Source organism: Vicugna pacos, chromosome 13 (genome assembly GCF_048564905.1).
Source record: "Vicugna pacos chromosome 13, VicPac4, whole genome shotgun sequence".
In the NCBI taxonomy this organism is placed as follows: domain Eukaryota; kingdom Metazoa; phylum Chordata; class Mammalia; order Artiodactyla; family Camelidae; genus Vicugna; species Vicugna pacos.
This window is the reverse complement of record NC_132999.1, coordinates 67140013-67165589: the sequence shown is the minus strand read 5'-3', so window position 1 is coordinate 67165589 and position 25577 is coordinate 67140013. Positions and strand designations below refer to the sequence as shown.

General features: G+C 64.9%; 2 protein-coding genes across 4 annotated transcripts; one reads left to right on the top strand and one right to left on the bottom strand.

The window, feature by feature from the left end:
- The first annotated feature begins 3754 nt into the window (after nt 1-3754).
- Nucleotides 3755-9871, top strand: SCNN1D (sodium channel epithelial 1 subunit delta). Its single transcript, XM_031673462.2, has 14 exons — nt 3755-3828; nt 4015-4099; nt 5894-6240; nt 6803-7010; nt 7113-7303; nt 7468-7556; nt 7630-7793; nt 7887-7985; nt 8193-8310; nt 8397-8475; nt 8548-8605; nt 8770-8822; nt 8951-9026; nt 9121-9871. Exons 2-14 carry the CDS (start codon nt 4064-4066, stop codon nt 9364-9366), a joined length of 1764 nt encoding a protein of 587 aa, XP_031529322.2. The 5' UTR covers nt 3755-3828; nt 4015-4063; the 3' UTR covers nt 9367-9871.
- A 536-nt stretch (nt 9872-10407) lies between these two features.
- Nucleotides 10408-25529, bottom strand: ACAP3 (ArfGAP with coiled-coil, ankyrin repeat and PH domains 3). Of its 3 annotated transcripts, none has more exons than XM_072975673.1 (23): nt 24997-25529; nt 21058-21115; nt 20287-20406; nt 20069-20122; nt 18834-18892; nt 18007-18190; nt 17486-17530; nt 17248-17343; nt 17094-17168; nt 15954-16066; nt 15811-15862; nt 15470-15570; nt 15283-15394; nt 14954-15162; nt 14807-14876; nt 14603-14697; nt 14323-14525; nt 14021-14128; nt 12820-12918; nt 12509-12735; nt 12228-12337; nt 12028-12138; nt 10408-11934 (listed from the first exon to the last, which is right to left on the bottom strand). In XM_072975673.1, the coding sequence occupies exons 1-23, from the start codon at nt 25041-25043 to the stop codon at nt 11787-11789; spliced, it is 2496 nt and encodes an 831-aa protein (XP_072831774.1). In that variant the 5' UTR covers nt 25044-25529; the 3' UTR covers nt 10408-11786. The 3 variants fall into 3 exon arrangements, with proteins under 3 accessions (XP_072831774.1, XP_072831775.1, XP_072831776.1); XM_072975674.1 differs by having other exon boundaries at nt 14021-14125; XM_072975675.1 differs by lacking the exons at nt 20069-20122; nt 20287-20406; nt 21058-21115; nt 24997-25529 and adding an exon at nt 19108-19237.
- Between the last annotated feature and the right edge of the window lie 48 nt (nt 25530-25577).

Here is a 25577-nt window from a genome sequence, read left to right as displayed (position 1 = left end):
CGTCCCCACTTCCGGTTCCGGGGCGCAGTTCGCCGTGGGTGGCCGCTCTAGGCGACCAGGCGGACGTAGCCGGCGTCTCGCTGCCGCCTCCGGCCCCCTGCGGCGGAAACAGTCTGCGCGTGCGCACTGGCGGGCAGCTCCGCGGGGCGGATCCTGAGCCCCGCGGCGGTCTGATTCGCCAGCCATGGCCTCCTGGTTCGAACATCCCTCCGCCATAGCTCTGGCTGGCTGGTGGCTCCGGGGGCAGTCACCGGTTGCAAGGGTCCCGGACCCCCACGTTCCCTCCTCACGATCTCCGGCCTTCCCCGGGAAGACAGGCCCACTTAAAGGGTGACCCCCGCGGCGCCGGCGTGAGCCCCGCCCGGGTTCACCAGGACCTCCACTGTCCCTACGGCCCCCTTTCTAAGGATCGGCCCAGTCCAGTCTGGGGGGTCCTAGTTCTTGTGCCGACTTAACAGGAGAGTGTGGGAGGCACGCGGGGGCCCCAGGCCCCAGTGGCAGAACCACCCGGGGCCCCTGAGATTCAGGTCCCAGGTGGCTTTGTGTGGCCACAGTGAGCGATGGGACCCGGAGCCCTGCTGGAACCTGTGCCAGGTGGGGTCCGCCGTGGGCAAGCCTGCCCAGGCCCTGCCTATTGGGAGAACTGTCCTCATAAAAATAGTTGCACTGTTTCCCGATCGAATTTTCCACCCAACCCATGAATAGGGTCATTATGCACCAGTGGACGCTGCACTGAGGCCGGCTTTCCATTCCCACGGTCCCCTCCCTGGCCCTGGGGGCGGGGGAGGCAGAGGAGGAAGGTGGGGAGGCAGAGGAGGAAGGTGGGGTGGCAGGCGAGGCCCTGGGAGCAGAGGGTACTGTTCCCAGGACAGCATCGAGAGAAAGCCCTGACCACAGGGCCTGGAGCTGTGGTCTCCACCCCACATCTGCCTGGGGAACATTTGGAGGCCATGAGGATGGCAGATGGGTGGGGGTCTGGGCAGGCCAGCACACTCCCCACCGCCCACCTGCCAAGTCAGGGCTGGGCTGTCCCTGGGGAGATGCCGCCCTGACTGTGGTCATCAGCCTGGATGGAGCCAGGGGGGCTGTCGCTAGGCAGAGCCACGTGGATCTGTACAGCAGAATTGGGATTCAAATCCCAAGTTCTCACCCTTGACCATGACCCTGCCTGCCTCCTGAGATAGATTGCCAGTCAACAAGGTGACTGACCACATGACAGCTGCCAGTGGACTCCAAGGACCAAGAGGGCCAGCCATGGCCACTGGTAGAGGGTGGGTGAGTGGCCATACTCACCTCTGAGTCTGGCCCACCCACAGCACCTCAGGCAGGATCTTAGTGGCCACTGCAGGGCTGGCCCCAGGCCCTGGGCAGAGGAGTACCCATTGTCCACCAGTCCATCACCAGGTGAGTCAGCCTGTGGGAATCCAGCCTGCAGTGTTACCTGGCCCTGGCCCTCCTTCCTTCTGGGGAGGCTGGCAGTCCCCAGACCCACCTCCTGCTGCTGCACTCAGAAAGTTCTCAGCACCCCCTTCCCTCCTCTGCCTCCTCCAGGGCGTTGCCACCCCCAGGCAGGGCAGGCCCAGCTGCTTTTATTCAGCCTGTGGAGAGTTGTGTAAGGGAGGCCACCCCAAGGTGTCAGGGGATTCGAGCACAGGTGGGAGGCAGACACGTGGCCAGACCCTGAGCCCCCACCATGCCCGCCCCAGCTGCTGGTACCTGGAGGAGCCCCTCCGTGGTGACAGGAGGCCCCGCGGTCAGTGCCTAGGGGGCGCGGATGGTACAACACTGCAGTTGTACCACTGAGGGCTCTTACCTGCCTGCAGGAGGCACTCCAGGTGGACCAACCCCAGGCCCAGGGAGAATGACCCCAGCCTACCAGGGCACACACGGAGTCCTTGGGCTCAGACTTCACCCCCAAGGTTGTGCTGGCACACCCCCAGGGCCAACTCTGAGCTGCCCCCGAGGACGGGAACACCCACAAGTGAGGAAGCTGAGCCCGGGTCCCACAGACGCCAGGTGCCCACAGTCTGCAGGGCAGCCCCGGCCTGGAAGCGGATGCCTCAGTACCCTGGGCCCAGCAGGGTTGCACTCAGCTGTCCTCAGGGCTGGGGCCAGCCATCCTTCTGGGGAGAGGGCAGGGATGCAGGGCCCTCTGCCTGTCCCTTCTCTAATCCTTTCAACACACAGCCATCACGGAGTGGCCCCACGGGCCCATGTCATTTCTGGAGCTGGGGACGCCCTGTCCTGCCCCAGCCTGGATCTCCTGCTCCTCCGGGGGCCTCACCAGGAAGAGGGTGGTGGTTGCCAGCCTTGCTGCCCCTGGACGCAGTCTCTGTGCCCTCCGTCCCGTGCTCTGGGGCGGCCTCCTCAGAAGGAGGGAAGTGGGTTTCTGCCTCCTGCCTGGATGTGCCTCAAGCCTCGCGGGGCATGACGCATCGCAGCCCTTCCGGGCCCTGGCCAGGGTCACTCCAACACAGGAAGACCAGGCTCCTGCTGCCTGCAAGCTGCCCTTGGCTGCCCAGGACCCTCTGGCTAGACCTAGGCTCCTGCGGCTCATCTTAACAACCTTTCTGACTCTTGGAGACACAGGTGACTCCAGTTCTAAAGACTTTCCTCTTCCGTGAGAGGCTTCCCCCAGGGTAGTGTGCCCCCTACCCCTCAGTAACCTGGCCCACCCCCTCTGAAGGAAGGTCACTCAGGGACAGTGGGCCTAAGACACCCCAGGCCTGTGTGAGTCTGGGGGTTTGATGCTGGCCCAGGGGGGAAGTCTTCACACCAGTGACATCAGTTGGTATCATCTCTGAGCCTTGAGCACGAAGGGGAAACTCAGCTCCACTTTGTACTTGAGGAAATGGGCACAGAGAGGTTGAGTAACTTGGGCATCGAACAGCAGGTAAGTGACAAAGCTGTGATTCGCACCCACACCCAGATGAGTCCAGGTTCAGCTCTGCCCCAAGCCTGACTTCCCTCTCCCAGGTGTCCCCACTGGCCATCTTCCTCCTTCCAAAGCCACGAGGCCGGTGACCTCACACCTCCTCAGAGCCAAGGCCCCACCAGAAGGGCCTAGTGGGGTAGGGCTCCCTTCCTCATCCCAGCCCAGGTCCTCAGCACTGATCTGAGGTGGGGTGTCAGGAATCCAGAGCCTGCCTGGGAAGGTGACCCCTAAAACCTGAGACCAGACTGGGGGCCTGGTCATTTGGGATGGCAAAGTCTCTGGGTCATCCTAGGGCCATGTTGGGTCCCCCCGTGGGGCCAGTGGGGCTAGGGGCTGTCCTGCCTTCAGCACACCATCTGGCCTCACACAACCACACTTGGGCTGAGGGTTTCAGCCTCAGAGATGGTGCAGTTTTGACTCTGGTATGTGTTCTGAGCATGTGTTGTGCTGTCTTTGTGGGTGCCCTGTGGTCTGCTGGCACGTCACAGGTGCTGTCTCCTCACCAGGGCCCAGCTTGTCACCACCATCAGCGCCTGTCTCAGGGCTAGGTGCTGGTCCTGAGGGGCACCTGTGTCCTGGGAATGGAGGCCCCTGCCCAGCAACCCTTAGCCACCAACGCCAGTGGTCAGAGCCAGGCAGGTGGTGGCAAGCAGGCACCCCCCGCAGGCGTGGTAGGAGAATGGGCAGGGAGGGGAGGATCAGGGCCTGTGGGGTCTGCTGGAGCAGGAGTAGCCGTGAGAGCCAGTGGAGTCTGCTCAGGGGAGGGCAGACGGGACATCCAGACAGCTCTCAGCCCAACACAGGTACTCCTTTCCCCTCCAGAGACCCCAAGCTCCTCATGCCCAGCCAGGGTCAGGGCTCCAGACCTGGCTCCCAGGAATCGGGCAAGAAAGGTTCGCGAGGTGGAGGTGTGGGGTGGGGAGAACTCCCTCCTGGCCCCCGAAGGCTTCCCTTTCCGGGACCAAAGCAGGTGTGGCTGCCCCCAGCTAGGCCCCTCCCTGCTGCCTCTCCCCACGCCCAGCCTGTTATACATAGGAGGCTGCCTGGCCAGTGTCGGGCCACAGCCCGATTTCTCACAGCTAGAGCCGTCGCCGCACTGCCATCATCCCAGTCACCCACAGCAGGAGGATGGAGGCGCCTGCACAGGGAGGCTGCCGCCTCGAGGTACCGGGGCCCTGAGGTGGGCTCCCCAGCCCTGGCCGGAACAGCCAGCAGGCCATCACCCGGGTCTCCCCAGCCAAAGTGGAGGGGCTGCGCTCCTCATGGCAGCTGGAACCTACGCACACGCAGGGCGAGGGCAGTGCTTTTGTACACGCCTTTCACTGTGCAGCCCCACTGAACTGACAAAGGGCTTGCTGTGTGGGAGAGGAGTGTGTGCACACGCATGTGTGTGCACGTGTGTGCTGGGTGAAGGGGCCGTGCACCCGGCTCCTGCCGCGGCCGAGGCATCTGGGACCTGCGGTGCCTGCGCTCGCCCCAGCGTGTTGCCCCAGTGTCTGGGCCCCACCCCATCTAAGGAAGCCCTCCAGAGCCTCCCTCCTCCTGCCCTGGCAGCCCCCACTGGGGTGGGAGGGGCCTGGTCTGTTGTGTGAGTCTCAGGGAAGAGAAATGTGGTTACTGGGGTCAAAAAGAACCTTCTGGAGTCCCTTTTGCCTCACCTGAATCCCGTGGCTGCAGGTCCTGCCTTACCTGTGAGGGCTCAGTATGATCATGGGACACAGGTGCAGGTGCTGCCCTGGGCCACATGGGACCCACCACCGGCCGCCATGCCAGCAGGGCTCCTGGCCGGGCTGCCTCCCCAAACCTGAGGCCGAGGCTGATCCACCACCACCTCATAGCTGGGGCCCCATGCAGCTGCCTGGCTTGCTCCAACACATCTGAGACCAGAGCTCAGGGAAGCAGCCCACTGGGGATTATGGGGCCAGCAGGTGCTGGCCAAGGTACAGCGGATGCTTCCTGGTTCAGCCCCCTCCTCAGGTGCCAGCTCAGGTGCAACTGGGTGGCCAGAGCGGGCTGGAGCCCAGGAAACGGCACCCAGGTGCACAAAGGCCTGAAGAGTCAGACCAAGATGGGGACAGTATGGAAAGTCCACGGGAAACCCAGGCAGTGACTCAGCACGTGTACCGGGCCAGTAGACCTGACCTGGTCAGGGCCCCATGTCCCCGTTGTGGGCTCGGGCATCTGGGTCCTGGGACGCTGGAGCCTCCAGGGGAGCACTGAGAGCCAGGCAGACCTTGGGTCCACTCCCCTCTGTCCTTCAGGTCCCCATCACTGTCTGGCCCGCCAGTCTCTGCCCAAGGCCCACAAATGGAGTGTCCCTGGGGGCTTAGCTCAGTGGACAGTGCACCCAGCCCGGGCCCACGGTGACGAGCAGCACTCAGCTCTGACCCCCGACCCTCGGCCCAGATGTGGCCAGACCTGCCCGGCCCCATCAGTCCTGGTCAAGTGTGGCTGTGCTGGCTGCTGAGGGCTGGTGGAGGCCATCGTCAAGTCAGCTCCCAACATGGGGCTCCAGGCCCACCCCAAGCAGGTCACCTGTTTGCCCCTCCACAGAGGCCCTCTTCTCCTTTGTCGGACAGCAGCAGAGACCCACCCAGCCTCAAGCCTCCTGTAAATGAGGCCAGGCGCAGCCCAGATGCCATGTCCCCTGCTGTCCCTGACCCTACCGCCCAGGCTCAGCTCTGGCCGCGATAGGACGTGCCTGAGGAAGCCACCTAGTGCCCTGCCAGGTGTCACCGGGGGATGGCTTCAGGGGCAGTTGTAGCATAGACAAGCTGCTGACGGGCCTCCTTTGAGCATCCACAGGCTGGGCCGAGCCCCTGGGGCTGAGGGACACGACTGACCGGGAGTCCCAGGGACAGAGAGGGGAGGTCCGAGGGGCCGGGGTGGGGAGACCTGTTGGGGAGGGAGTCTGGCCGGGCAGCTGAAGCCCTGCTGAGGCTCGCTTCTCTGACACAGGCTGGAGCCAGGGCCCCAGAAGCTGGTGGAGGGCCTGGGACCCGGAAGCTCGAGGAGGAGTGTGGGGAGAGGCTAGTGGAGCTCCATGCCTCCTTCAGAGAGCTGGTCACCTTCTTCTGCACCAACACCACCATCCACGGCTCCATCCGCCTCATCTGCTCCAGCCAGAACCGCCTCAAGACGGTGTCCTGGGGGCTGCTGCTCGTGGGCACCCTGGGCATGCTCTACTGGCAGTTTGGGCTCCTCTTCGAGCAGTATTGGCGCTACCCAGTCATCATGACCGTGTCCTTGCACTCGGAGCGGAAGCTCTTCCCGTCGGTCACTCTGTGTGACATGAACCCACACCGGTGAGGGCTGGGGCCAGCCTGGGGCTCTCCCCACATGCGGTCGCAGTGGGAGCCCTGCTGGCTCATGAAGCCCCCATCATGGGTGACCTGCCCCGCTCCAGTGCCCCGGGGCGGAGCTAATGGGCAGGTGAAGCTTGGTGTGACCAGTGCCACCCTGCAGCGACACACAGGCACTGGCCAACCTAGGGAGGGGGAGGAGAGGTGGGGGTGCTCTCCGGGAGGGCAGCCTGGAGCTGGACTTTGATCACGGGTGCCCTGGAGAAGGGAGCAGGGCCACATTCCAGGTGAGGAGGCAGCAGGAGCAAAGACAGGGAGGGGCTGTGAACACACCAGAGGGTGGTGGGGTCACCAGGTTGGGGGCCAGGCCAGGCTGGGGGTCTGACTTCCCTCTGCAGCCCTGGCTCCCGATTCAGAGCTCCCTTCCGGGCTCCAGAGGACGGTGGGGTGGGGGTGGGGGCTGCTGTCCTGTTCGATGCCCTTCAGCGTCAGTGCCTGTGGCTACAGCAGGGCCCTTGGGGGCTGGCTCTGACTCTGCTGGCCCCCTCCCTCACTCTGCGCCCAGGCCGCGCCCAGCCCGCCGCCATCTGCAGGCACTGGACGACTTTGCCCAGGAAAACATCTACTCCCTGTATGGGGTCAGCGTCAGCAAGACCCAGGACCCCCTGGCGGCCGAAGACCTGGGCCCCGAGCCCCACTTCCAGCTGGACCGCGGGGTCCGCCTACAGAAGCTAAGCCCCCTGGGCGGCCAGAACAGAGTGGGCTTCAGACTGGTGAGTGTCCTGGCCCTGGGGGGGCCCGGCATGCCATCGCCCTCTGGGGCTCTCTGTGGGGCTCGGGGGCAGGCTGCCTCCACACTGACCCACACCCCACAGTGTAACAGCTCTGGCGGTGACTGCATCCATCGGGCCTACTCCTCAGGCGTGACAGCTGCCCGCGAGTGGTACCGCTTCCACTATGTGAACATCCTGGCCCTGCTGCCCCCTGCCCATGAGGACCATCACTGCAGCCTTGGCAGCCGCTTCATCTTTTCCTGCCTTTATGACGGCCAGGACTGCCAGGCCCGGTGAGTGCAGGCTGGCGGCCAGCCGCTCCCCTCGGCCCCACCCAGTGGTCTGTGGCCGAACAGCTCCCTCCAGAAATAAGGCAGGTGGTGGTCCTTTGGGGCTGCAAGCAGCAGGGTGAGGGGTCAAGGAGGTGTGCTGGCCTGAGCGTGGCCGCTCGTTCCAGGCACTTCCAGACATCCCACCACCCCACCTACGGCAGCTGCTACACCTTCGATGGCATCTGGGCCACACAGTGCCCGGGCATCACCCATGGTGAGTGCCGGCCTGGGCCGGGTATGGGTGGGGGTGTCCAGGCCAGTATGGCCTCACCCTGAGCCTCCCCCAGGGATCAGCCTGGTCCTCAGGACTGAGCAGCAGGACCACCTCCCTCTGCTGTCCACGGAGGCCGGCATCAAGATCATGATCCACAAGCGTGACCACACCCCCTTCCTGGAGCACCGAGGCTTCAGCGTCCGGCCAGGGACAGAGACCACCATTGGCATCCGAGAGGTAGGCTGCCCCAGCCTCCAGGCTCCCGACCTCCATGCCCAGCCCTGGGGCCTTGAGGGTAGCCTGGCAGGACTGAAGTACCCCTCCCCCCAGGACGAGGTGCACTGGCTCGGGAGCCCCTACGGGCAATGTACCGACAGCACCGAAGGCGTGGACGTGCCGCTGCTGTACAACGCCTCCTACACCATGCAGGTGAGCCTGGGCTGGTCGGGGGAGGCCCGGGAGGGGGCCCAGGGAGGGGGTGGGGGTGAGGGTCGGGGAGGCCAGGGCAAGGAGGTCAGGAATCAGGGGAAGTAGAGCTCAGGGAGGCAGGGGCTGGGGGAGGGCAGGCAGCAGGCACCCTGGGAGAGGGATGGCCACTCCAGGACTCCCAGCGCCAGTCCCCTGCTGTCCCCCCAGGCCTGCCTGGTCTCCTGCTTCCAGCAGCTGATGGTGCAGACCTGCTCCTGCGGCTACTACTTCTACCCGCTGCCTGCGGGGGCTGAGTACTGCAGCTACGTGCGGCACCCGGCCTGGGGTGAGCCCTCGCCCTGCCCCCCCACTGGCGCCCCCGCACCACCTGTGGGTGGCTCCTAACAGGTTCACCTGTGACCCTCTCCCCAGGTCACTGCTTCTACCGCCTCTACAGGGACCTGGGGACCCACCGGCTTCCCTGCGCCTCCCGCTGCCCCAGGCCTTGCAGGTGAGCAGCAGGTGTTGGGTAGGGCATGGCCCAGACACCGCACAGGGCTGTGACGAGTTCTGTCTTTCCCAGGGAGTCTTCGTTCAGGCTTTCTGCAGGGACCTCCAGGTGGCCTTCCTCCAAGTCAGCCGTGAGTCCCTGAAGGGGTGGGGTGAGGGGCGGGCCAGCAGGTACGCCTCACGGGCAGAGAGCTCTCCCTAGACGGGCCTGTGTCCCCACGGTGCTGCCCTCATCCCGCCCCGCTGTGCCTGGGGCTGGGAGGAACAGTGGCCCCAGCGAGCCTTCCGTGTGCAGGATTGGATCCTGTCCGTGCTGGGCAAGCCAGGCCACAGGAGCCCAAGCCCCAGGTGGGTGCACCCGTCCTCCAGAGTTCATGTCTGGGCCCTGCCCCCTGCCGTCCTCGGCCCTCAGTTCCCCGAGGAGGCCCAGCGTCAGTCCAGGGCCCAGCCCCTCCCTCGTCTCTGTCCTGCTCCAGGAGCAACCTTGCCAAGGTGAATATTCTCTACCAGGAGCTCAACTACCGCACAGTGGACGAGACGCCCATTTACTCGGTGAGCCAGCCAGGGCCCCAGGGTGGGGGAGGGAGCAGGGCCCCCACCCCGGGCGCCCAGCTCACGGCCCGCTGACACCTGCCGACGCCCGCAGGTGCCGCGGCTGCTTTCAGCCATGGGCAGCCTCTGGAGCCTGTGGTTCGGCTCCTCCGTCCTCTCAGTCCTGGAGGTGCTGGAGCTCCTGCTGGATGCCACGGCCCTCACCTTCCTGCTGTGCTGCCGCCGGCTCCACGCGGCTCGGGGCCAGCCCAGGGCAGCCACGAGGGCGCCCACGCCAAGCCAGAGGCCAGCCAGTTGCCCTGTGGCTGGGGGCACATCAGACGTCCAGGGGCCTGGCTGACCTCATCTCCCACAACGTTGCCGGGGCTCTGGCAGTAGTGTCAGCTGAAGAGCTAGGCCAGGGGTGGGTCCCAGAGACACCTGACACTGGAGCCAGCCTGAGCCTGGTCTGATCCTAGGGACTGTGGCGTCAGTGGGCTCTCCTGGCTGGCCAGTATGGGCTGGTGCAGCCCCACAGGGCCCTCCCTGGCCAGTCAAGCCAAACCCAGGGCCCAGGAAGCAGCAACACTAGAGCAGGCAGGCACCCGGGCACCCAGTACATGGGGCCCCTCACTGGCCCCACTAATCTGCCCAGTGGTGGCCTCACGGAGGGCCGGGGCCAGGAGGGCAGTGTCCCCACCACTCTGGAATTCCACATCTCAGTTGTGATGGAATATCTACCCACGTGCATGAGTGTGTGCACGTGTGGGGGCGGGTATACCTCCGCATGGGAGTGTGTCTGTGTTTAGTGTCAGTGTCATATGTCTATGTGTCTCTGAGTGCGTCAATACATCAGTTTACGACTATGTGTAGGTGTGTGCAGGCATCAGACAGAGCCGCCCTCAGCTCAGGGCCTTGGGAGGAAGGGCTGGGCCAGGCCCAGGCACTCAGTGGCCTTGGGCTGCTTCACAACAGAAGTCAGGACAGTTCCCCCTGGTGGCTAGAGTGTGCGCCTGCCACCCCAGCCCTTCCCTGAGTGAGCTGAAAACATTGGCTGCACCTCCACATCTTTGGAGCCACAGAGGCTGCGGGAGAGGGGGACAGGAGGATGGGGGCCAGGGCTTGCCCAGGCCCAGGCCAGCCTGGCCAGTTGGCATCCGTCCCAGGGAAGGGCAGAGGAACTGGGAATGGGAGTTGGGGTTATCAGGAGCTGGTTTTAATCAGAGGAGCCCAGGCCACTGTCAGGGCCCTGGAGGGATCATCAGGTTCTCATTTACTGCATCCTTTTGGGGGTACCACTGGTGCTGCCCCACGCAGGGCCACCCCTTGGGGACAGCGGGGGACCCAGAGACACCCCCTCTCCAGATGAGACAGAGCAGAGTGAGGCGCGTGAGCCAAGGCAGCGGGTGCAAGCGGCCATTTATTAACTGTGATCGGGAGCGGAGGCGGATCCCACCAGCCGAGGCCCAGGCAAAGGCCTTGATGCAGGCAGTAGGGTGGGAGGTGAGGGCAGAGCTCAAGCAGGGAGAGAGGAAGGAGTTAATTCTGCTCTTTAGGGGTCACAGCCAGCAGGTAAGGGAGTTGGGGGCCCAGTCAGCACCCACCTTGCTGCCCATGGAGCCTCCCTGGGCAGCCTTTGCATAGTGACCAGCCAACTGGCCTTGGCCTGGCCAAGGGCCCAGGCTGGGGAGAGGCCCAGCCACTGCCCCAGGGCTCCAGGGAAGGGGAATGCAGAAGGCATCAGAGGGCCCTGGGGGGTGAGCAAGGACCTGTGGGCCCAGCCAGGGGAGGGCAGGGCTGGCGAGGAACAGGGCCGAGCTGCAGGGGCCTCCCCCCAGCAGCAGGCAGAGCTAGGGGGTCAAGGTGGTCCTGGAGTCCACAGAGAAAAGACACAAGACAAAGTGAGAATGAGGTCCTTATAGAAAACCCACTCAGTCCGTGACAAAGAATGTTGGATGCAGGGGTGGGAAGAGCCATGCCCCTGTCACCAGCTCTGGGACAAGTGCCTCTAGAGGAGGCGGGGATGGGTGGGGCTGCCGGCCCAAGGGCCTGCGTGGCCAGCCACGTGGCCTTGGGATGCCCCCGCCCAGCCAGGGTAGAGGTCCCAGGCCAGAGGACCCCCTCCCCCAAGCACCCAAGAAGCCCAGCCTGGATGCTGGGGTCACTAAGTGAGGTACACGGGTTGATTCCCTGGATGGGATGCCCCTTCTGCCCTCAAAGGGTGCTGGTGGCCAGCCGCCAGCCCCAGGGCCTAGTGGAGGGGCTGGGGGTGTAGGAGGGACCCAGCTAGCAGGTCAGTGTTCTTGGGCAGTAAAGTAGGGGGATGAGGTGACACAGGCCCTGAGGGCAGACTGGGGCACAAAGTGGCATGAGCCCCAGGGAAAGAGGGGCACGAGGTGACACAGGCCTGGGAGGCAGGAGGGGTACAAAGTGGCATGGGGCCTTGAGAGTGGTTTGTGACATGAGCAACCGAGGCCCCCTGAGAAGGGGCACTTGAAGACACAGGGTCCCTGGGTGGGGTGAGGGGCACCAGATGATGCAGCATCTCCCGGGGGAACGTGGAACTTCAGAAGACTCAGTGCTTGGGTCCTTCCTGCCTCCCTCCCCATCCTGGGGGTCGGGGCAGCTCCAAGGAGGGCAGAGCAGGCGCAGGGGCCCCGGGAGCACCCCAGGGTCGGGGCTCTCTGGAAATGGGCCCATGGTCGGCGCCTGCCAGGCTGCAGCCCGGCAGGGCAGGTGGGGGTCGGGCAGGGGTCCCGCCGCTGCCTGGCCCGGCCCGCCCTAGCTCTCGTCCAGGTGGAGGCTGATGAACTCCTGGATGCACCTGCGGTACTGGAGCTCGGTGGGACTGCTGCCCGCCAAGGAGCCTGGCTGCCCTGGGGGCGCCTCAGCCTCACGCATCTCCTCAGCCATGCGAGCCAGACGGAGCCTGGAGGAGGGCAGTGTGAGGCGCTCTCGCCTCCCCGCCCCTCCCCCGTTGCACTACCCCCACCCGCCCCCGAGCGCCCCTGCATGCGCTCACAGTGTGACAATGTCTGCATTGGCCTCCTGCACTGCGATGCTCAGTGGGTCCTGCTGCGCGTGGTCCAACGCGTGCTGGTCCGCCCCACGCTTCAAGAACAGGCAGACCTGGCTGAGGGCGGAAGGGACAGGTCAGGACGGGCCCAGGGCAGGCACTGGCGGCAACCCGGGCCCGCAGGGAGTGGGGCACCCACGACTCACCCAGTGCGGCCAAGGAGCGTGGCGTGGTGCAGTGGCGCCCTGCCCCGGCTGTCTCTTTGGTTCACATCCGCTCCGTTTTGCAGGAGAAATTCACAAATGATCAAGGAGCCCTGGGAAGCCGGGGGTGGTTCAGACTGGTCCCTCGCAGGGCCCCTGCACCTCCAACGCCACCCTGGGCACCCCAGACGGGACCAAGCACCGTCCTCAGCAGAGGACCAGGGCCCTTGCGTGCACACTGCGAAGACACTGAGAAAACCTGGTGCAGACCGGTGCCCACCTACCCCTAACACGGCCTGCACCAGAGGCGTCTTGCCCTCGTTCTGCGCGTCAGCCCAGTTGACCTCGGCCCCGAACGCTAGCGCCGCGGCCAGCGCAGGGAGGTCGCGGGTGCGGGCCGCACGGTGCGCCAATAGCCCGGGGTGCAGCTCGCGCACGTCTGCCAGGCCCCAGGCCTCCGCCTCTCCGTCAGCATCAGCCTCACCGCTGGACTCCTCCGACTCTGCACCCTCTGCGGGGAGGGGATCCGTCAGGGGCGGTGACGCAGCGGGGAGTAGGGATGGGCGGGGCCGGGGCGGGGGAGGCACGCACTCACCCTCCTCGGTGACGCTGTCCACCACAGGGCCCACGCCGAAGGCCAAGACATCAGAGCTGCCGTCGGAGCTGCCCCCTAAGCCACTGTCACTGCTCAGACCTGCAGGGCCCGCAGGTAGAGGAGGTGCTGAGCGTTTCTGACTCCTCCCAGAGCCCTAGGGGCAGGCTGGAACCCCACCCATCACAGGCAGGATCAGCCCCAACCAGGGGGCAGACAGGAGCTCTACCCAGGGTTGTGGGGAAAGCGGAGAAAATCAAGTAACAGCTCAAAGGAGCCGAGGGTCGCCCCCTCCAGGAGCGGAGTCCCAAGTGGAAGCCCACCCTCTCACAGGTCAGCCCTAGCAGTGTGGCTGAGCTGAATCACAGCCTCGGGCAGATCTGTTTGTGACCGGTGCATACTGGAAGGTCACTGCCCAGAGATGGGGTCTTTGCCGAGCCCCAGACATGGCCCCGAGCAGCAGTGAGCAAACGCTGGTCCAGCTGGCCCAAGGGCAGCCCTCCCAGGAGAGCCCCAGGCTTAGGGATGGTGAGGCAGCGCCCTCTGCTGCACGAGGGCACCCCTGCCACCCCCATCAGCCCTGCCAGCCGTTGGCCCCAGAATATGCCTTCTGCCCACACTGCCCAGGAAGGCTCCCTGTGTGCCCCTGCCAGTGGCTGCTGAAGAACGCTAACAGGCAGCCCTCAGGGGAGGGCCCTGACTTGGAGCATCGGCCCCCAACTCCAAGATGCACACAACTGTCTCTCGGGAGCTGGTCCAACACACAGCTGTCCGGCCCCCACAGGCACTTGCGGACACATGGGGCCCTCAGCACACGCGTGCACACGCACACCCCCTGCATATACACCCATATGCACATGCACTCACATGTATACCCGCTTGTGCCCTCACGCCCTCATGTGCAGACTCCTGTGTGCATGCAGCACAAGCACATGCACACACATCACTCTCGAAGGTCATGGCCCCAGGCTCCAAGTCAGTGGCCAAGTCACCCCCAGCTCTTCAAGACCATCCCCTTAGCCCTGATTGACGCCCCCGAACCCTGCCCATCCCCAGGCCACTCCCCCCTGCAAGGACGCCTGTCCTCCCAGGCCCTGCGTAAGTGGCCACAGCTGTCTGCCACTCATCCACCCTCTGGACAAGCCATGCCTGGCCCCCACTCTGCTGCCCCGGCTGAGCTAGGAGTGGGCAGTAGAAGACTTACTGCGTGGACCGGCCGCAGCAGCCCCTGCATCGAAGTAGGAGAAGAGGGAGTCCAGCTCATCTGGGCAGAAGAGGGAGTCTCTGCGGAACCTGGGCTCCACAGAGCCTGCTGCAGGGCAGGAACCAAGCCATGCTGGGGGCGGGCAGAGCTCCAGAGCACCAGTGAGCCCTGCCCGCCTTCCTCCTGACCACCCACCTGGGCCTCCCAGGGGTCCAGGGCCTGGTGGCCCACCCACCGCTGAAGCCCTCTCCCCAGCCCTGCCAGGTCTGTGAGCTGGGGCACACCCACAAGCCCCCTCCCACCTGAGCACAGAGCAGCCACAGAAGGCAGGACGGGCTCCATCCGGACTTTGCGGCGGGCAGTGGGGACACGGGGGGAGCTGTGGTGGCGTTGACACTTCTGCGCGCGACAGCGCCGAGGGGCCTCCCGGGCTGGTGCTGAGGGTGGCCTCCGCACGAACCTCTTTTCCACGTATTTATCCTTGATCCAGGCCTCCTTGTCCTGCCTGGACCAGGGGAAGACGTGAGCCTGCGCTTACGGGCTGGGCCGCCCCGACCCCGTCCAGGCTGCCCACCACCTCACCTGGGGCTGCTGGCTGTGGGCTTCCTGCTGCCCGGCCCCTCACACTGGGCCTCGTAGATCTGGTTCATGGTGCTGTTTCCAAGCTCACACATCAGCTGCCAGAGGGGTTGCACTAGACATCAGCCCAGCTCACAGCCCCCCCCAGCAAGCTTGCACCCCACCCCCCCACTTGTGGTCTGGTGCCTGCGATGGCCCCCCACACACCTTCAGCAGCTCCGGCTCCCATGAGTCCAGAGTCAGGGACCGCACCTTGGAGCAGTGGACACCCAGGCTCCTGGATGGTGAGGGGCAGGGGTGAGTCAGGGCGTGGCTCCACCCCCATGCCCCAGCCCAACTGCCCAGTGGGCCCACCTGTGGATGCCTGAGCACTCGATGCAGAGCAGCACACCCAGGTTGATGCTGGCCCAGCGTGGGTCCGGCTGGCCACAGTCACCACACTGGCTGTTGCCAGCCACGCTCTGCACCCGCTGCAGCACACTCTCACCCTTGACGCTGCGTTCCCGAGAGTCAGGGGCAGAGTCAATGCTGCTCGTTGATGGGGATGCTGCGCGGTCCAGCCTCTGGGGGCGGGGCGAGTACCACTCAGCCCTCAGGGAGCCCTAGCCCTGGGTTCCCCAGCGGGGCCCCTCTCCCTCCCCAGACACAGGTGCACACATGCGCAAGGTGCTGGGAGGGCCCACCTCACTGTAGCAGCTGTCCGGGCTTTCCCGGTAGGCTGACGCAATGCTGGCTTGCACAGCCTGAACCCAGGCTTGCCGCAGCTTCTCTGAGTCGGCCTGCAGCATGCAGCTCCTGGAGGGAGGGGACCGTCAGGCCAGGCAGGCGGGGGCTCCCGCCGTACCCCTGCCCTGGGTTGGGCCTCCTCACTTGGTGGGCGACACGACCTCAAAGCAGAACCTCCGTTCGATGTCCTCACAGGGCTTCACGGAGCACAGCCGGAGGTCGTCCACCACCACAGTCAGCACGTCCTGTGGGCAGCACCACTGTGACCCTGGCACTCAGCACGCAGCCCTGGCCCTGCACTGACCACCCGCTTGTTCTTCTGCTTTAGAGATACAAACCGGCTGAGGCTTAAGTGGTCTCTGTCCCCTGACTGCTCAGGCTTTGGTGTCCATCAGTGTCCTCAGCCCTGTGACCCCCCACTGCCAGCCGCCCACCCCGGGCCAAGGTGGGGAGGCCCAGCTGCTGCTGACCCAGGCCTAGCGCACCTTGAGCTTCTTCTGGTAGACCAGCTGGCTGTTCTGGATGGAGAACCAGCGCCTGGGTGGGCGGATGGGCCAGGAGAGGTCAGGTGGGGCGGCCCTCTCATCCACCCGGTGGCCCCGCACCCGGAGGAAAGGCCCTCCCTCACCGGTTCCACGTCTTGAAGGCGTTGCTGGCCCTCTTGAAGAGGTAGCCCTCCATCACCACACCACTGGGCGCATCCACATCAAACTCCACTTTGGGGTCATCGTAAGAGAAGTCCTGGGGGCGGTTGGAGCCCGTCCCCCGTGAGCACCCACTCCTGCCGTGAGGACACTGCTGCCCTCCCAGGCTCCCCCAAGACCAAGGGTGAGAGGGTCTCCTCAGCCACTTCCTGGCCCAAACCGCCCCCCCGTGGGGTGGGGACAGATGTCACACATCACAGCTGGGGGCCGAAAGCTCCAGCCCCACTCCCAGCCTTGCAGAGACAGGAGGCTCTGGGATCAGGAAGGAAGCTGCCTCCCCCATCCTGAGTCCCCTATTCATGTCGCCAGCTGGGCTGCTCCAGCCAGCCTGACAGAGCTCCATTCACGCAGGCTAGGGAGACACTGAGTGTTGTCCTGTGTGTCCGGCAGGGGGAGAGAAGGCCCAGCCACCTGCTCTCCTGGCGGGGGTGGGGGGGCAGGAAGAAACAGCTGCAGCTGCTCGAGAAAGGAACGCAGTCCCAGCTCAGCCACCTCTAGCCTCTCGCTGGCGATCGCAGGGCAGGCGGAGGTGTCCTTGGTGCTGAAACGCCGCGGGGCGGGGAGGACAGAGGCCCCGCCCACCTGGCTTCCCCTCCCCTCAGGGTGGACGCCCACTCACCTGCAGCAGCGTCTGTGGGCGGGAGCAGGAGGGGGCAGGAGGAGGGAGAGAGAGCCAGTGAGTGAAGCCCTGCCCCCGCCCTGCCAGGCTCTGCTTGGTTCTGAAATAGCAGCGCCCGCCCACAGCCCCTCGGCCCTGGGCGGCGCCAGGACAGCTGTCTGACAGGTGAGCAGAGGCCCCAGGAGGACACCCCGTCCCAGCTCCAGCCCCAGCGTCTGTGGGCTGAAGGGGCTGGCTCTGGCCTCTAAGTGACCGCTCCACTGGGCTGAGGCCCCTGAGGGATCAGGACCCTGGCCTCTGACTGCCGTTCCAAACAGGATCAGCGTCAGCCTGCAGAATGGGCGGGCCTGGGGAATGGATGGAGCCTGTATCCTGGGGCGGGCCTCCCAGGTCAGCGGATGGAGATGGGTGAGGGGCAGTGGCCCTCTGGCTTGTAGGGCCTCACCCGCTGCTGGATGGCCGCGTGCTTGCGTTCCATCTCCCGCTTTTCCACTGCTGAGTCGATCACCAGCTGGTCCAGCTACAGGGAGGGACACAGGGAGGGAAGTGGACCCCTTCCCCTGACGCCCTGGCCTGGGTGCCCCTCCCCGCAGGCTCACCTCAGCCGCCAGCTTTTTCATGTAGGGGTCCAGCTGGTGCAGCAGGCTGTAGCCCTGCTGGAAGAAGCTGTACTGGGCATGCATGAAGGACAGCATCTGGGGGGGGGCAGGCACAGGTGAGGCCCCACCCTTAGTGGCAGAGGTGGGGCGGGGGGACAGATCCCAAACCTGTGCACCCACACCCAGCACACCTGCAGCACACACCTGTACTCAAGGGCACCCCTCACCCAGCACTCACAGAATCCAAAATCTCAAACTTCTTCTTGGCCTGGAGGACATTGATCTGCCAGGAGAGGAATGAACAGGTGAAGGGTGTCAGGGCCGAGGTAGGCCACGGGCCATATCTTGCTGCAGAGTCCACTCAGGCGGCCAGTGGTTCCCGAAGACCTTCAGCTCAACTTCAGCTCCCTGCACTGGTGCCAGTCCCATCCTTCCATGATTCCAAAGTCCTTCTCCAGTTCAGGACATTGGGTCCCCCCCAGAGGCAAAGCCAAGGTTTCTCACCCCTGCTCCAAGTCCCTCCAAGCCCCACCTCAGAAAGGTCTTCAAGGCCTCCGCCCCCAAAGCCCAAAGCCCTGGCTTGTCTCCCGGCCAGTCCCCCACTCTGGGTCTTTGCTTGGGCATCAGCTCCCCCCCTCACCATGTCCTTCCCTAAGATACAGCATCTCAGGTTTTCTCAGGCCGCAGGAGCCCCTCCAGGCATCAGCTCCCTGTCTGTAGGGACACAGAAGCCGCGCCCACCCAACGCCAGCAGCTGACCTGGAGCACGTAGTCTAGTGCCAGGTGGCGGAAGCACTTTCGGGTGAGGGTCAAGGCACCTGTGGCCTCCTCCACTTCGTGGGGCCGGTGCCTCGGGGCCTGGGCGTTCCTCACCAGGGACAGCTCCATGTCCTCCCGAACTTTGTCAAACTGCTTCTTGGTCTCCTTGAACTTTCGCACGTCCCTGGAGGCCAGAGGGTGTCAGGTCAGGGGTCCGAGGTGGGGTGCATGTGGGGTCTCCCATCTTCATGAAATGCTCTCCCTCTGCTCCCAGGCTCCAGAGCCCCCCTTGTCCCCTCTGAGCCCCAGGCCCCCAACCCCTGCAACCATCACTGTCCCCTCCCCGTCCAGGCCCCTTCCCCGATTGAGGGCCCCACTTTCCCTCTCCCACTTCACTCCCAGGACTGATCCAGTCTGGGGTGACCCCCAGCCCCACCCTGGACTCCAGACTCTCCACTCAGGGGTCCCCAACTGCGCACACAGGCGCTAAGCTCAGGCCCCTGCCAAGCCCCCACCTCCTCCCACCACAACCCTGACCCTTCTGTCCCTGGCCTCACGCTTCCCTGCCTGAGGCCCTCCTGGCTGCCCTCCTGGCTGCCCTCTGTGCTAGGTGAACTCTCGCCCTGCCCTCCAGGCACTGTTTCCTCAGCCTAGCCTTTGTCCTTGCTGAGACCCCCACCCAGAACCTGGAGGCCTTGGGCCCAGGGCCCTGGACCCTCCTAGATCAAGCACAGCTGTGTGTGTTCCCCACTCCAGCATGGGTGTCACCACTGCCCCTCCTAGGGCCGGGAGAGGCCAGGCCTCCTGAGGGCCGCAGGGGCACTCACTCTTTGACAAAGTTGTGAAGCTGTTGCCGCACAGATCTCTGGGCCTGGTCAAACAGGATCTGGGGGCCAAGGGAGGGTGGAGGGGTTAGGGGTCCATCCCCTCATGACCCCAGAGGCCAGGTCCCTGACCCCCAGGTGAGAACCAGGGAAAGCCCCACCCAGCCCTGACTGGGCCCCAGCTGGTCACCCTCATAGAACCAGCCTCACAGGGTCCAGGGTACTAGGCGCAGAACCCAGGCTGGGGTCAGCGCCCAGGGGTGACAGCTGTGATCACCTGCACATCTCCCCGCTTCTGCTCTCAGCCAGACTAGAGGCCAAAGCTGTCCCAGATGGACCCCCTCCTCTGGCGCCCCCATACCGGCCTGGACAAGGCAGGCACACACACACGGCACCAAGCGACACCCACTGCCCTGGTCTTGGGAGGCTACCTTGAGGAGGACCAGCCCTGAAATAGAAAGGACAGAGACACAGCCAGAGCCCCTGAGGGGTCTGACCTGGGGAGCAGAGTGGGGTGGCTGTGGGGGGCTGGAGGGGTCTCTCCACAACATTGCCTGGACTCAGAATCAGACCCCTTCATGTGGGGAGAGGGCTGAGCCCCAACCAGGAGCAGATGGACAAACAGACAGATTGGACAGGACAAGCTGTCTTGTGCTGGTTTATTTCTGAACTTCCTCGGGGGGGGAGGGGGCCCCTTGTTTAGTCTGGGGCTCTGGTTCCCAGACCATAGTCTGACCACCCACGTGTGCCTTAGTCGGCCCTGTGTGTCCATGTGGGGGACCCTGAGGGGCATAAGGTCACCCAGACCCAGGCCAGGGAGCAGAGGTTGGGAAACATCCAGTAGCTGTGGGGTCCACCCAGGAGAGGCTTCCACCACCTGGCCAGTGACCCCTGCCCAGTGGCCCTGGGTCACCCTCTAAGGCCTCGTTCACCCCAAAACCCCACTGCCCTCAGCCCCGGGGGGATCCAGGTGCCTCCCCAGTGGCTGTCTGGCCCTCACCTGGGACACAGCAGCTTCTGAGCAATGTGCCTCCCAGCCCCAGACTGCAGGAGCATCACCGTGGTCTCCCCTACAGTCCGCCCCTGCCAGCTCAGCTCTCTCTGAGCCAGCCTGGAGCCTTCCAGGCTGGGCGGGGCATGAGGGAGGCCTGTGGAGGCGCTGTCTGGGACGGGATGACTGGATGAGGAATCCGGCCCCCCCCAACACACATCACACACACACCCCGGCCAGGGCTTACCATGTGGTAGTTGACCATCTCCTGCAGGCTGTCTCCGAACCTCTGCAGGCATTCCTGGGGGCAGGGGAGACCCTGGCTCAGATGGGATAGTCATGCCCCCAAGTGGCTGGCACCTCCCGCCCATAGGCCACAGAGCCGCCCCTGCAGCCCAGCCCTGCCAGGGCCCGGGCACCCTCAGGGGGCTGCCTGCCTGTGCCTGCCCCTGACTGCCCCCTCACCGAGATGACAGTGTCGCCCTGGCACTGCTGGGACAGGTCGCGGACGCCACTCACGAAGAGCCTGTTGGTGGTGACGTAGGCCTTGCCGGCCTCGATCATGCCACTGCACAGTTTGACCAGCTGCAGACAGGAGAGGGGACACCCACGCCACCAGTGAGCCCCAGCCCTCACCACTGAGAGGCCAGGCCACTCAGGCGGGGCCACCCACAGACAGCCGGAACTCAGCTCAGGGCCCAGCAGTGCCCAGGACACAGCTGCCCTGAGCAGCCCCAGGAGGGGAGGGAGCCCCACTGCCTGCCTGCCTGCCCTCCTGAGCCCGCTTGGTGCCGGGAGGACAGCTTCGGGCTGCCCAGGCCTTGGCTCCAGGGTGAGGGGTGAGAGCAGGACGGGGAAACCCCGAGCTGGTAACCCAGGGCTGGGGTGGGCGTGAGGTCTGGGCCAGGGGTCAGTGGGACCAGCCAGCAAGGCAGCTGAAGGGTGCTGCCCCTCCTCCCTCCCTTGTTTGTGCCCTGGGCCCCTAACCCAGTCACTCAGAGGCACTGTCCCCACCACAGCCCACCCCTGCTCAGCTCGGTAGGATGAGACCCGGGCAGACACAGGTGCACCCTGGGATGGGTATGGCAGACCACAGCTGGGGCCAGCGACAGACCCACGTCCTGCACACACGTACACCCACACTGGTGGCTGTGGGTGAGCTGGGCCAGGGCTGGGCATGGGGACAGGGAGAAGAGCCCTGGACCCTCGGTGTGCACCCAGGCCCCCATCCCTTACCTTGTCCAGTTTGGTCTCGATCTCAACCACGTCTGTCTCCACCTCATCGATAGTTGCCCTGCAAGAGGGACAGGGTAGCTGGAGACTCACCCGCAGAGGGCCTCCCCCACCGACTTAGGCCCGGCCTCATCTACCTGCGCGCCTCCTCAAAGGGGTCTGTGGTGGGAGGGGGCTGCTCTGCCGATGGCCACTGGCTCTTGTAGGCCCACCTGCCTCCATGTCCCTCAGACAGACCAGGACAAGTCTGGGAGAGGCAGTCACCGCCCTGGGGTGGCGTGGGGATGGGAAGGGCACAAAACAGGACCCAGGTCCCTGACTCCAGAGCTGCCGGGACCACCACCACCCTAGGCAAGAAGAGGCCAGGTGGCTGTGATGCTCCCACTTGGGGTCTGGAACCCAGGGCTGGGGGGAGGTCAGACAAGCCCCGAGGACAGAGGGAGGGGCCACAGCCCCAGTGGAGGTGCAGATGCAGGGCCAGCACCAAGCCTCACTGGTCACCCCCTCCAGCCCCTGCACCTCTTCAGGTCTCAGAATTGACCCCAGACCCCACTGGATGCCCCCATCCCTCAGCTCCTGCTGCAGCCCACCCCAGCCTGGGACAGGTGGACCCTGGGGCAGGCCTGTCTCAGCCAGAGCCTGCAGGCCTGTCTGTTCTGTGGCACCGTGAGACCCCAGACCAGCTGCAGGGGACTGCTCCCCCTCCTATTGACTCCCCCAACCTCAAAATACCAAATGGGCACTGTCTGTCTGGAGGCAGGGGGTTCAGACCTTGAGGGAGCCCACTCCCTCTGGGGCAGCCTGACAATGGGGCTGCCAGGGAGGGAAGAGTTAACGCATGACATCACCAGAGAAGCCACTGGACAGAGAATCCCGGAAGGAAAGCGAGAGGCAGATGGATCACACACGTGACCAACCCCCTCCATGCTCCGGGAACAGGAAATAGGGAAATAAGGCCAGTATCCCAGCACCCCGCCCAACCCACTCAGCTGGCAAGCTGGGCCCATCTGGCCTCCTGGGGGCAAAGGACAGTGGGCAGTGGGGCTCAGGCCAGGGGATGGAGATAGGCCTCCAGGGCCAGGTCTAGGGTGAGTCAAGCAGAGAGGAGGCTGTCCAGATCTGTCTAGCGGCTCTCGCTGCCCCCCACACCCGTGACTGTAAGGGGAGGGGCGTGTTCCAGGGTTTCCCTTGGGGGAGGGACCTAGTCCCCCGCATGGTGGGTAGCCCAGCATGCCCTCAATTAGGGGCTCTGGGGAGAGTGCCACTGAGAGAATGGATGCTCCCCCGGACCTCCTCCTCTCTGAGCAGCCCCATTCCTTCCCTAGGGGCCTAGGGGACTCTGAGTTCCAGAACAGGGAGGGGTCAGAGGGGACTTTTGCTTGGACTGGTGGTGGCCTATGCCCCAGCAGGATGCCCTGGCCTGAGGTTTGGCCAATTGTGACAGGGTCTCCAGGAGGCTCGGACTTCAGGGACCATGACCACCACTGTAGCCTCTCCCTGACTCTCTGAGGGTCCCTAGGTATGGAAGCGCCACCCACTTAGGACAGGGTACTGCAGAAGGAGACACAGCTCCTGGCGTCCCAGCCACCCCAGAGGCCCTGGGCAGCTGTGTGAAGAGCTGTCACCTCTGGGGGGATGGCACCAGGTCCCCAGAGAGCTGGTGAGGGTGGGGCTGCATTGGATGCTGACAGATGTGCTCATGGGGGCAAGGTGGGCAGTCAGCAGAGGGCCCTGTCCTGAGGGCCCACACCACTCAGCTCTCCCCTCCCCATCCCCACGGACCACAGACCAAGGCCTCCTCTCCTGCCCTCTAGGGTCTCCTCAGTAGCTTGGAGGATGGGGAGGGGGATGAGATCTGCTCCCCCATCAGAGCCGTGACTCAGCTCCTGAAGCCCCACCCAGGGGAGGGGGCACCTCAGGCCTGTCTGAGAGTCTGGATCCCTCACACCCTGTCACCTGCATCCTGCGGCTATGGGGCTCTCCCCAGGTCAAGAGTGCATAGGCGGGGTCCCCCTTCCCAGGGTTGGGGCCACTTGGCCCTACATTGCGGCCCACATTCTCCCACCCAACCCCACCCTAGGCCTTCCTGCCCCTCCCAGCTGCCATGAAATCCAGGTTACATCCTCAGCGTAGCACCTGATGGTGAGTGGACAGGGGGACTCCAGAAGGTCCTCAAAGCCCCATTAAATTTTAGCCCAACCCCAAAACCCACCCCATGCAGCTTCTGTGGCCAAGGTCTGGGGAATCTCCTTGGCCCCACCCCCAGGCTTGGCTGGGCACTTTCAAAGGAAGCCTGCCAAACCCCAGGCAGTGGCTGCACCCACTGCCCCACTGCAGGTGCCACAGACCAGCAGGCTGGTTTGGAAGGGAAGGCCTGGAGGTGAATGGGGTGCTGGCAGCCTGGATCCAACCAGGCAAAGTGGGCCTGGGCCCCTCCACAAGGGGAAGGGGGAACACGGGGCTTCCAATCGAGGGGCCAGGACCAGGCCCCCAGCTGAGACCCTGGCTACACCTCCTCCCACAGCTGGGTTCTGGAGGACAGTGGGCAGGGGTGGGGGCCCAGGATCATGGGTCCAGACATGGGATCAGGCCTGAGTTGCTCACCCCACCTCTCACTCAGTGAGGAACAGAAGATGGGAGAACATGGAGGGTGGCCACCAGCCCTCTGTCCAGGGCCTGGGGCTGCTCTCTGGTCTGACCCCCTAACCCCTCATCCAGCCCTCCCAGATCTTTGTTGCTGACCCCTTGTGAGGTGGCTGTGCAAGAGGCTGGCTCCAGTGTCTCAGGTACAAGGGTACTGATGCTGAGACCTGCCGGGCACCCACAACAGGACCTCTTGATAACATACCCAGAGACCCAGCACACACACATGCATTTGCAAAGTGTGCACAGAAGCAGGGAAGACATGTGTTTGTGCAATCAAATGTGCCTGCACACAGTAGCACAGTGCTCACACAGATCGTGTATTCATGGATACATGCACACATGCACAGATACGTACCCCATGCTGGGACACATGAACAGATTAACGTATGTTTAGTGCCTACACTCATACTTGCGTGATAAACACCCACCACGGATATGTATCCACACCAAGAGGTGACATGTGCATGTGCATGGTGCACCTACCACTAGTCTGCACGCCTGCATCAAGCATGCCAGTTCAGGGGTGCAGATCACCCACACATTTCATGTCCAGGGTCTGGCACCTCAAGGGAGGGCGCAGAGGGGCAGAACTGACACATGTGCACCTGGCACGCAAGAAGTGCCCCGTTAAAGCTTATGTACACGCCATGAACTTGTCCACACAGATAAGCACGCCTGCACTCCCAGGAAAGACTAAAAGCACAAACCCAGGACTGGGAACAGCCTAGAATCTCCACCAATACCTCGAATCCAGTCTGCTCAGCTAGCCCCCACCCCTACAGGCGCCTAGGTCATCCCTGCCAAGCAGCTGCCCCAGACCCTAGACGTAGCTCCAGCTGCCTGTCCCTCTTGACTGTTCTGGACATGCGGACCAAGACAGATTCCAGGGGCAGAAGCCCTGTGCACCCTGACGACCCTAGCCAGAGCCAGACTGCAGGGCCCGGCAAGGTCTCAATCAGCCCTGTACAGGTGGCGAGCACGAAGGTGCAGACACAAAGCGGGGTGGACACTCTCACGGAGAGGTGGCAGTGACAGCGGCCGCCCCGCCCCACGCGCGCACCCTTCGCGCGAGGCGACCAGCACAAGGGGCATCTTTTGTTCCGGGCTCTCAGGCCCGGGCGCTGTGCTGCGGGCTTTGTCCAAGGCGGGTCCTCCTGCTCTCGCCGCCAGCCCCAGCGCCGGGTACAAAGGCGGCACCGGCGACCCTGCCCTCGCCCATCCCCGGCAGCCGAGGCTGCCCCCAGGGGCAGCGACCTGGCCGACCACAAAGGGCCGCTCCGCGCCCCGGGTGCTCACCTGAAGCGCGGCGAGTCCTTGATGCACTCCTCGAACTCCACCGTCATGGTTGCGGCGGCGCGGGGAGCTCACTGGCACGAGGACCGCGGAGTCCCGAGCGGCATCCCCGGCCGGCCCGCCCGTCCACCCGCCCGCGCGGCGCTCGGCGCCCGCCCGCCCCGAAACCAGGCCGCCGCGCCACCGGCCCGCCCCGCCTGTCACCGCCGGGGAGCGTCGTCAAAGTCCGCCGCCCGCGCTCGCCGCCCGCTGTCAGAACCGGGGAGCGTCGCCAAACGCCCCGACGTCCCGCCCCCTTTGGGCTGCGGATCGGCAGGGTAGGTGGGCCCAGCAACAGTCGCGAGGGCCGTCGGTCCGCGATCGCTCCGACGATCCGGCCGTTGGGCAACCCGGGGGGTGGCAACAAGCGCTCAGCTGGACCGCTGTGGGAGGCTGCGGGCGAGTGAGTGGGCGCGGCAGCGTGAAGGTCTGCGCTGAGCTGTGGCTGCCTCTCCCCTGGGCGGGCACTTTGCACCTGCTCCCTAAGTCTGGCCCCGCCTCCTCTCTCCTGCCCGGGGCGGCCTTGCGGGACGGCCCGGGCGGGG

What these genes read in the sequence shown, in the direction of transcription:
- SCNN1D (XM_031673462.2), top strand. Translation starts at nt 4,064, where the DNA reads ATGGAGGCGCCTGCACAGGGAGGCTGCCGCCTCGAG. An exon ending in TGTGACATGAACCCACACCG is followed by an intron (nt 6,241 to 6,802) that starts GTGAGGGCTGGG and finishes CTCTGCGCCCAG; the next exon opens with GCCGCGCCCAGCCCGCCGCC. An exon ending in CGTGCGGCACCCGGCCTGGG is followed by an intron (nt 8,311 to 8,396) that starts GTGAGCCCTCGC and finishes CCCTCTCCCCAG; the next exon opens with GTCACTGCTTCTACCGCCTC.
- ACAP3 (XM_072975673.1), bottom strand. Translation starts at nt 25,043, where the DNA reads ATGACGGTGGAGTTCGAGGAGTGCATCAAGGACTCGCCGCGCTTCAG. An exon ending in AGGGCGACACTGTCATCTCG is followed by an intron (nt 20,123 to 20,286) that starts GTGAGGGGGCAG and finishes CCCTGCCCCCAG; the next exon opens with GAATGCCTGCAGAGGTTCGG. An exon ending in CACTAGACTACGTGCTCCAG is followed by an intron (nt 17,531 to 18,006) that starts GTCAGCTGCTGG and finishes CTCTCCTGGCAG; the next exon opens with ATCAATGTCCTCCAGGCCAA.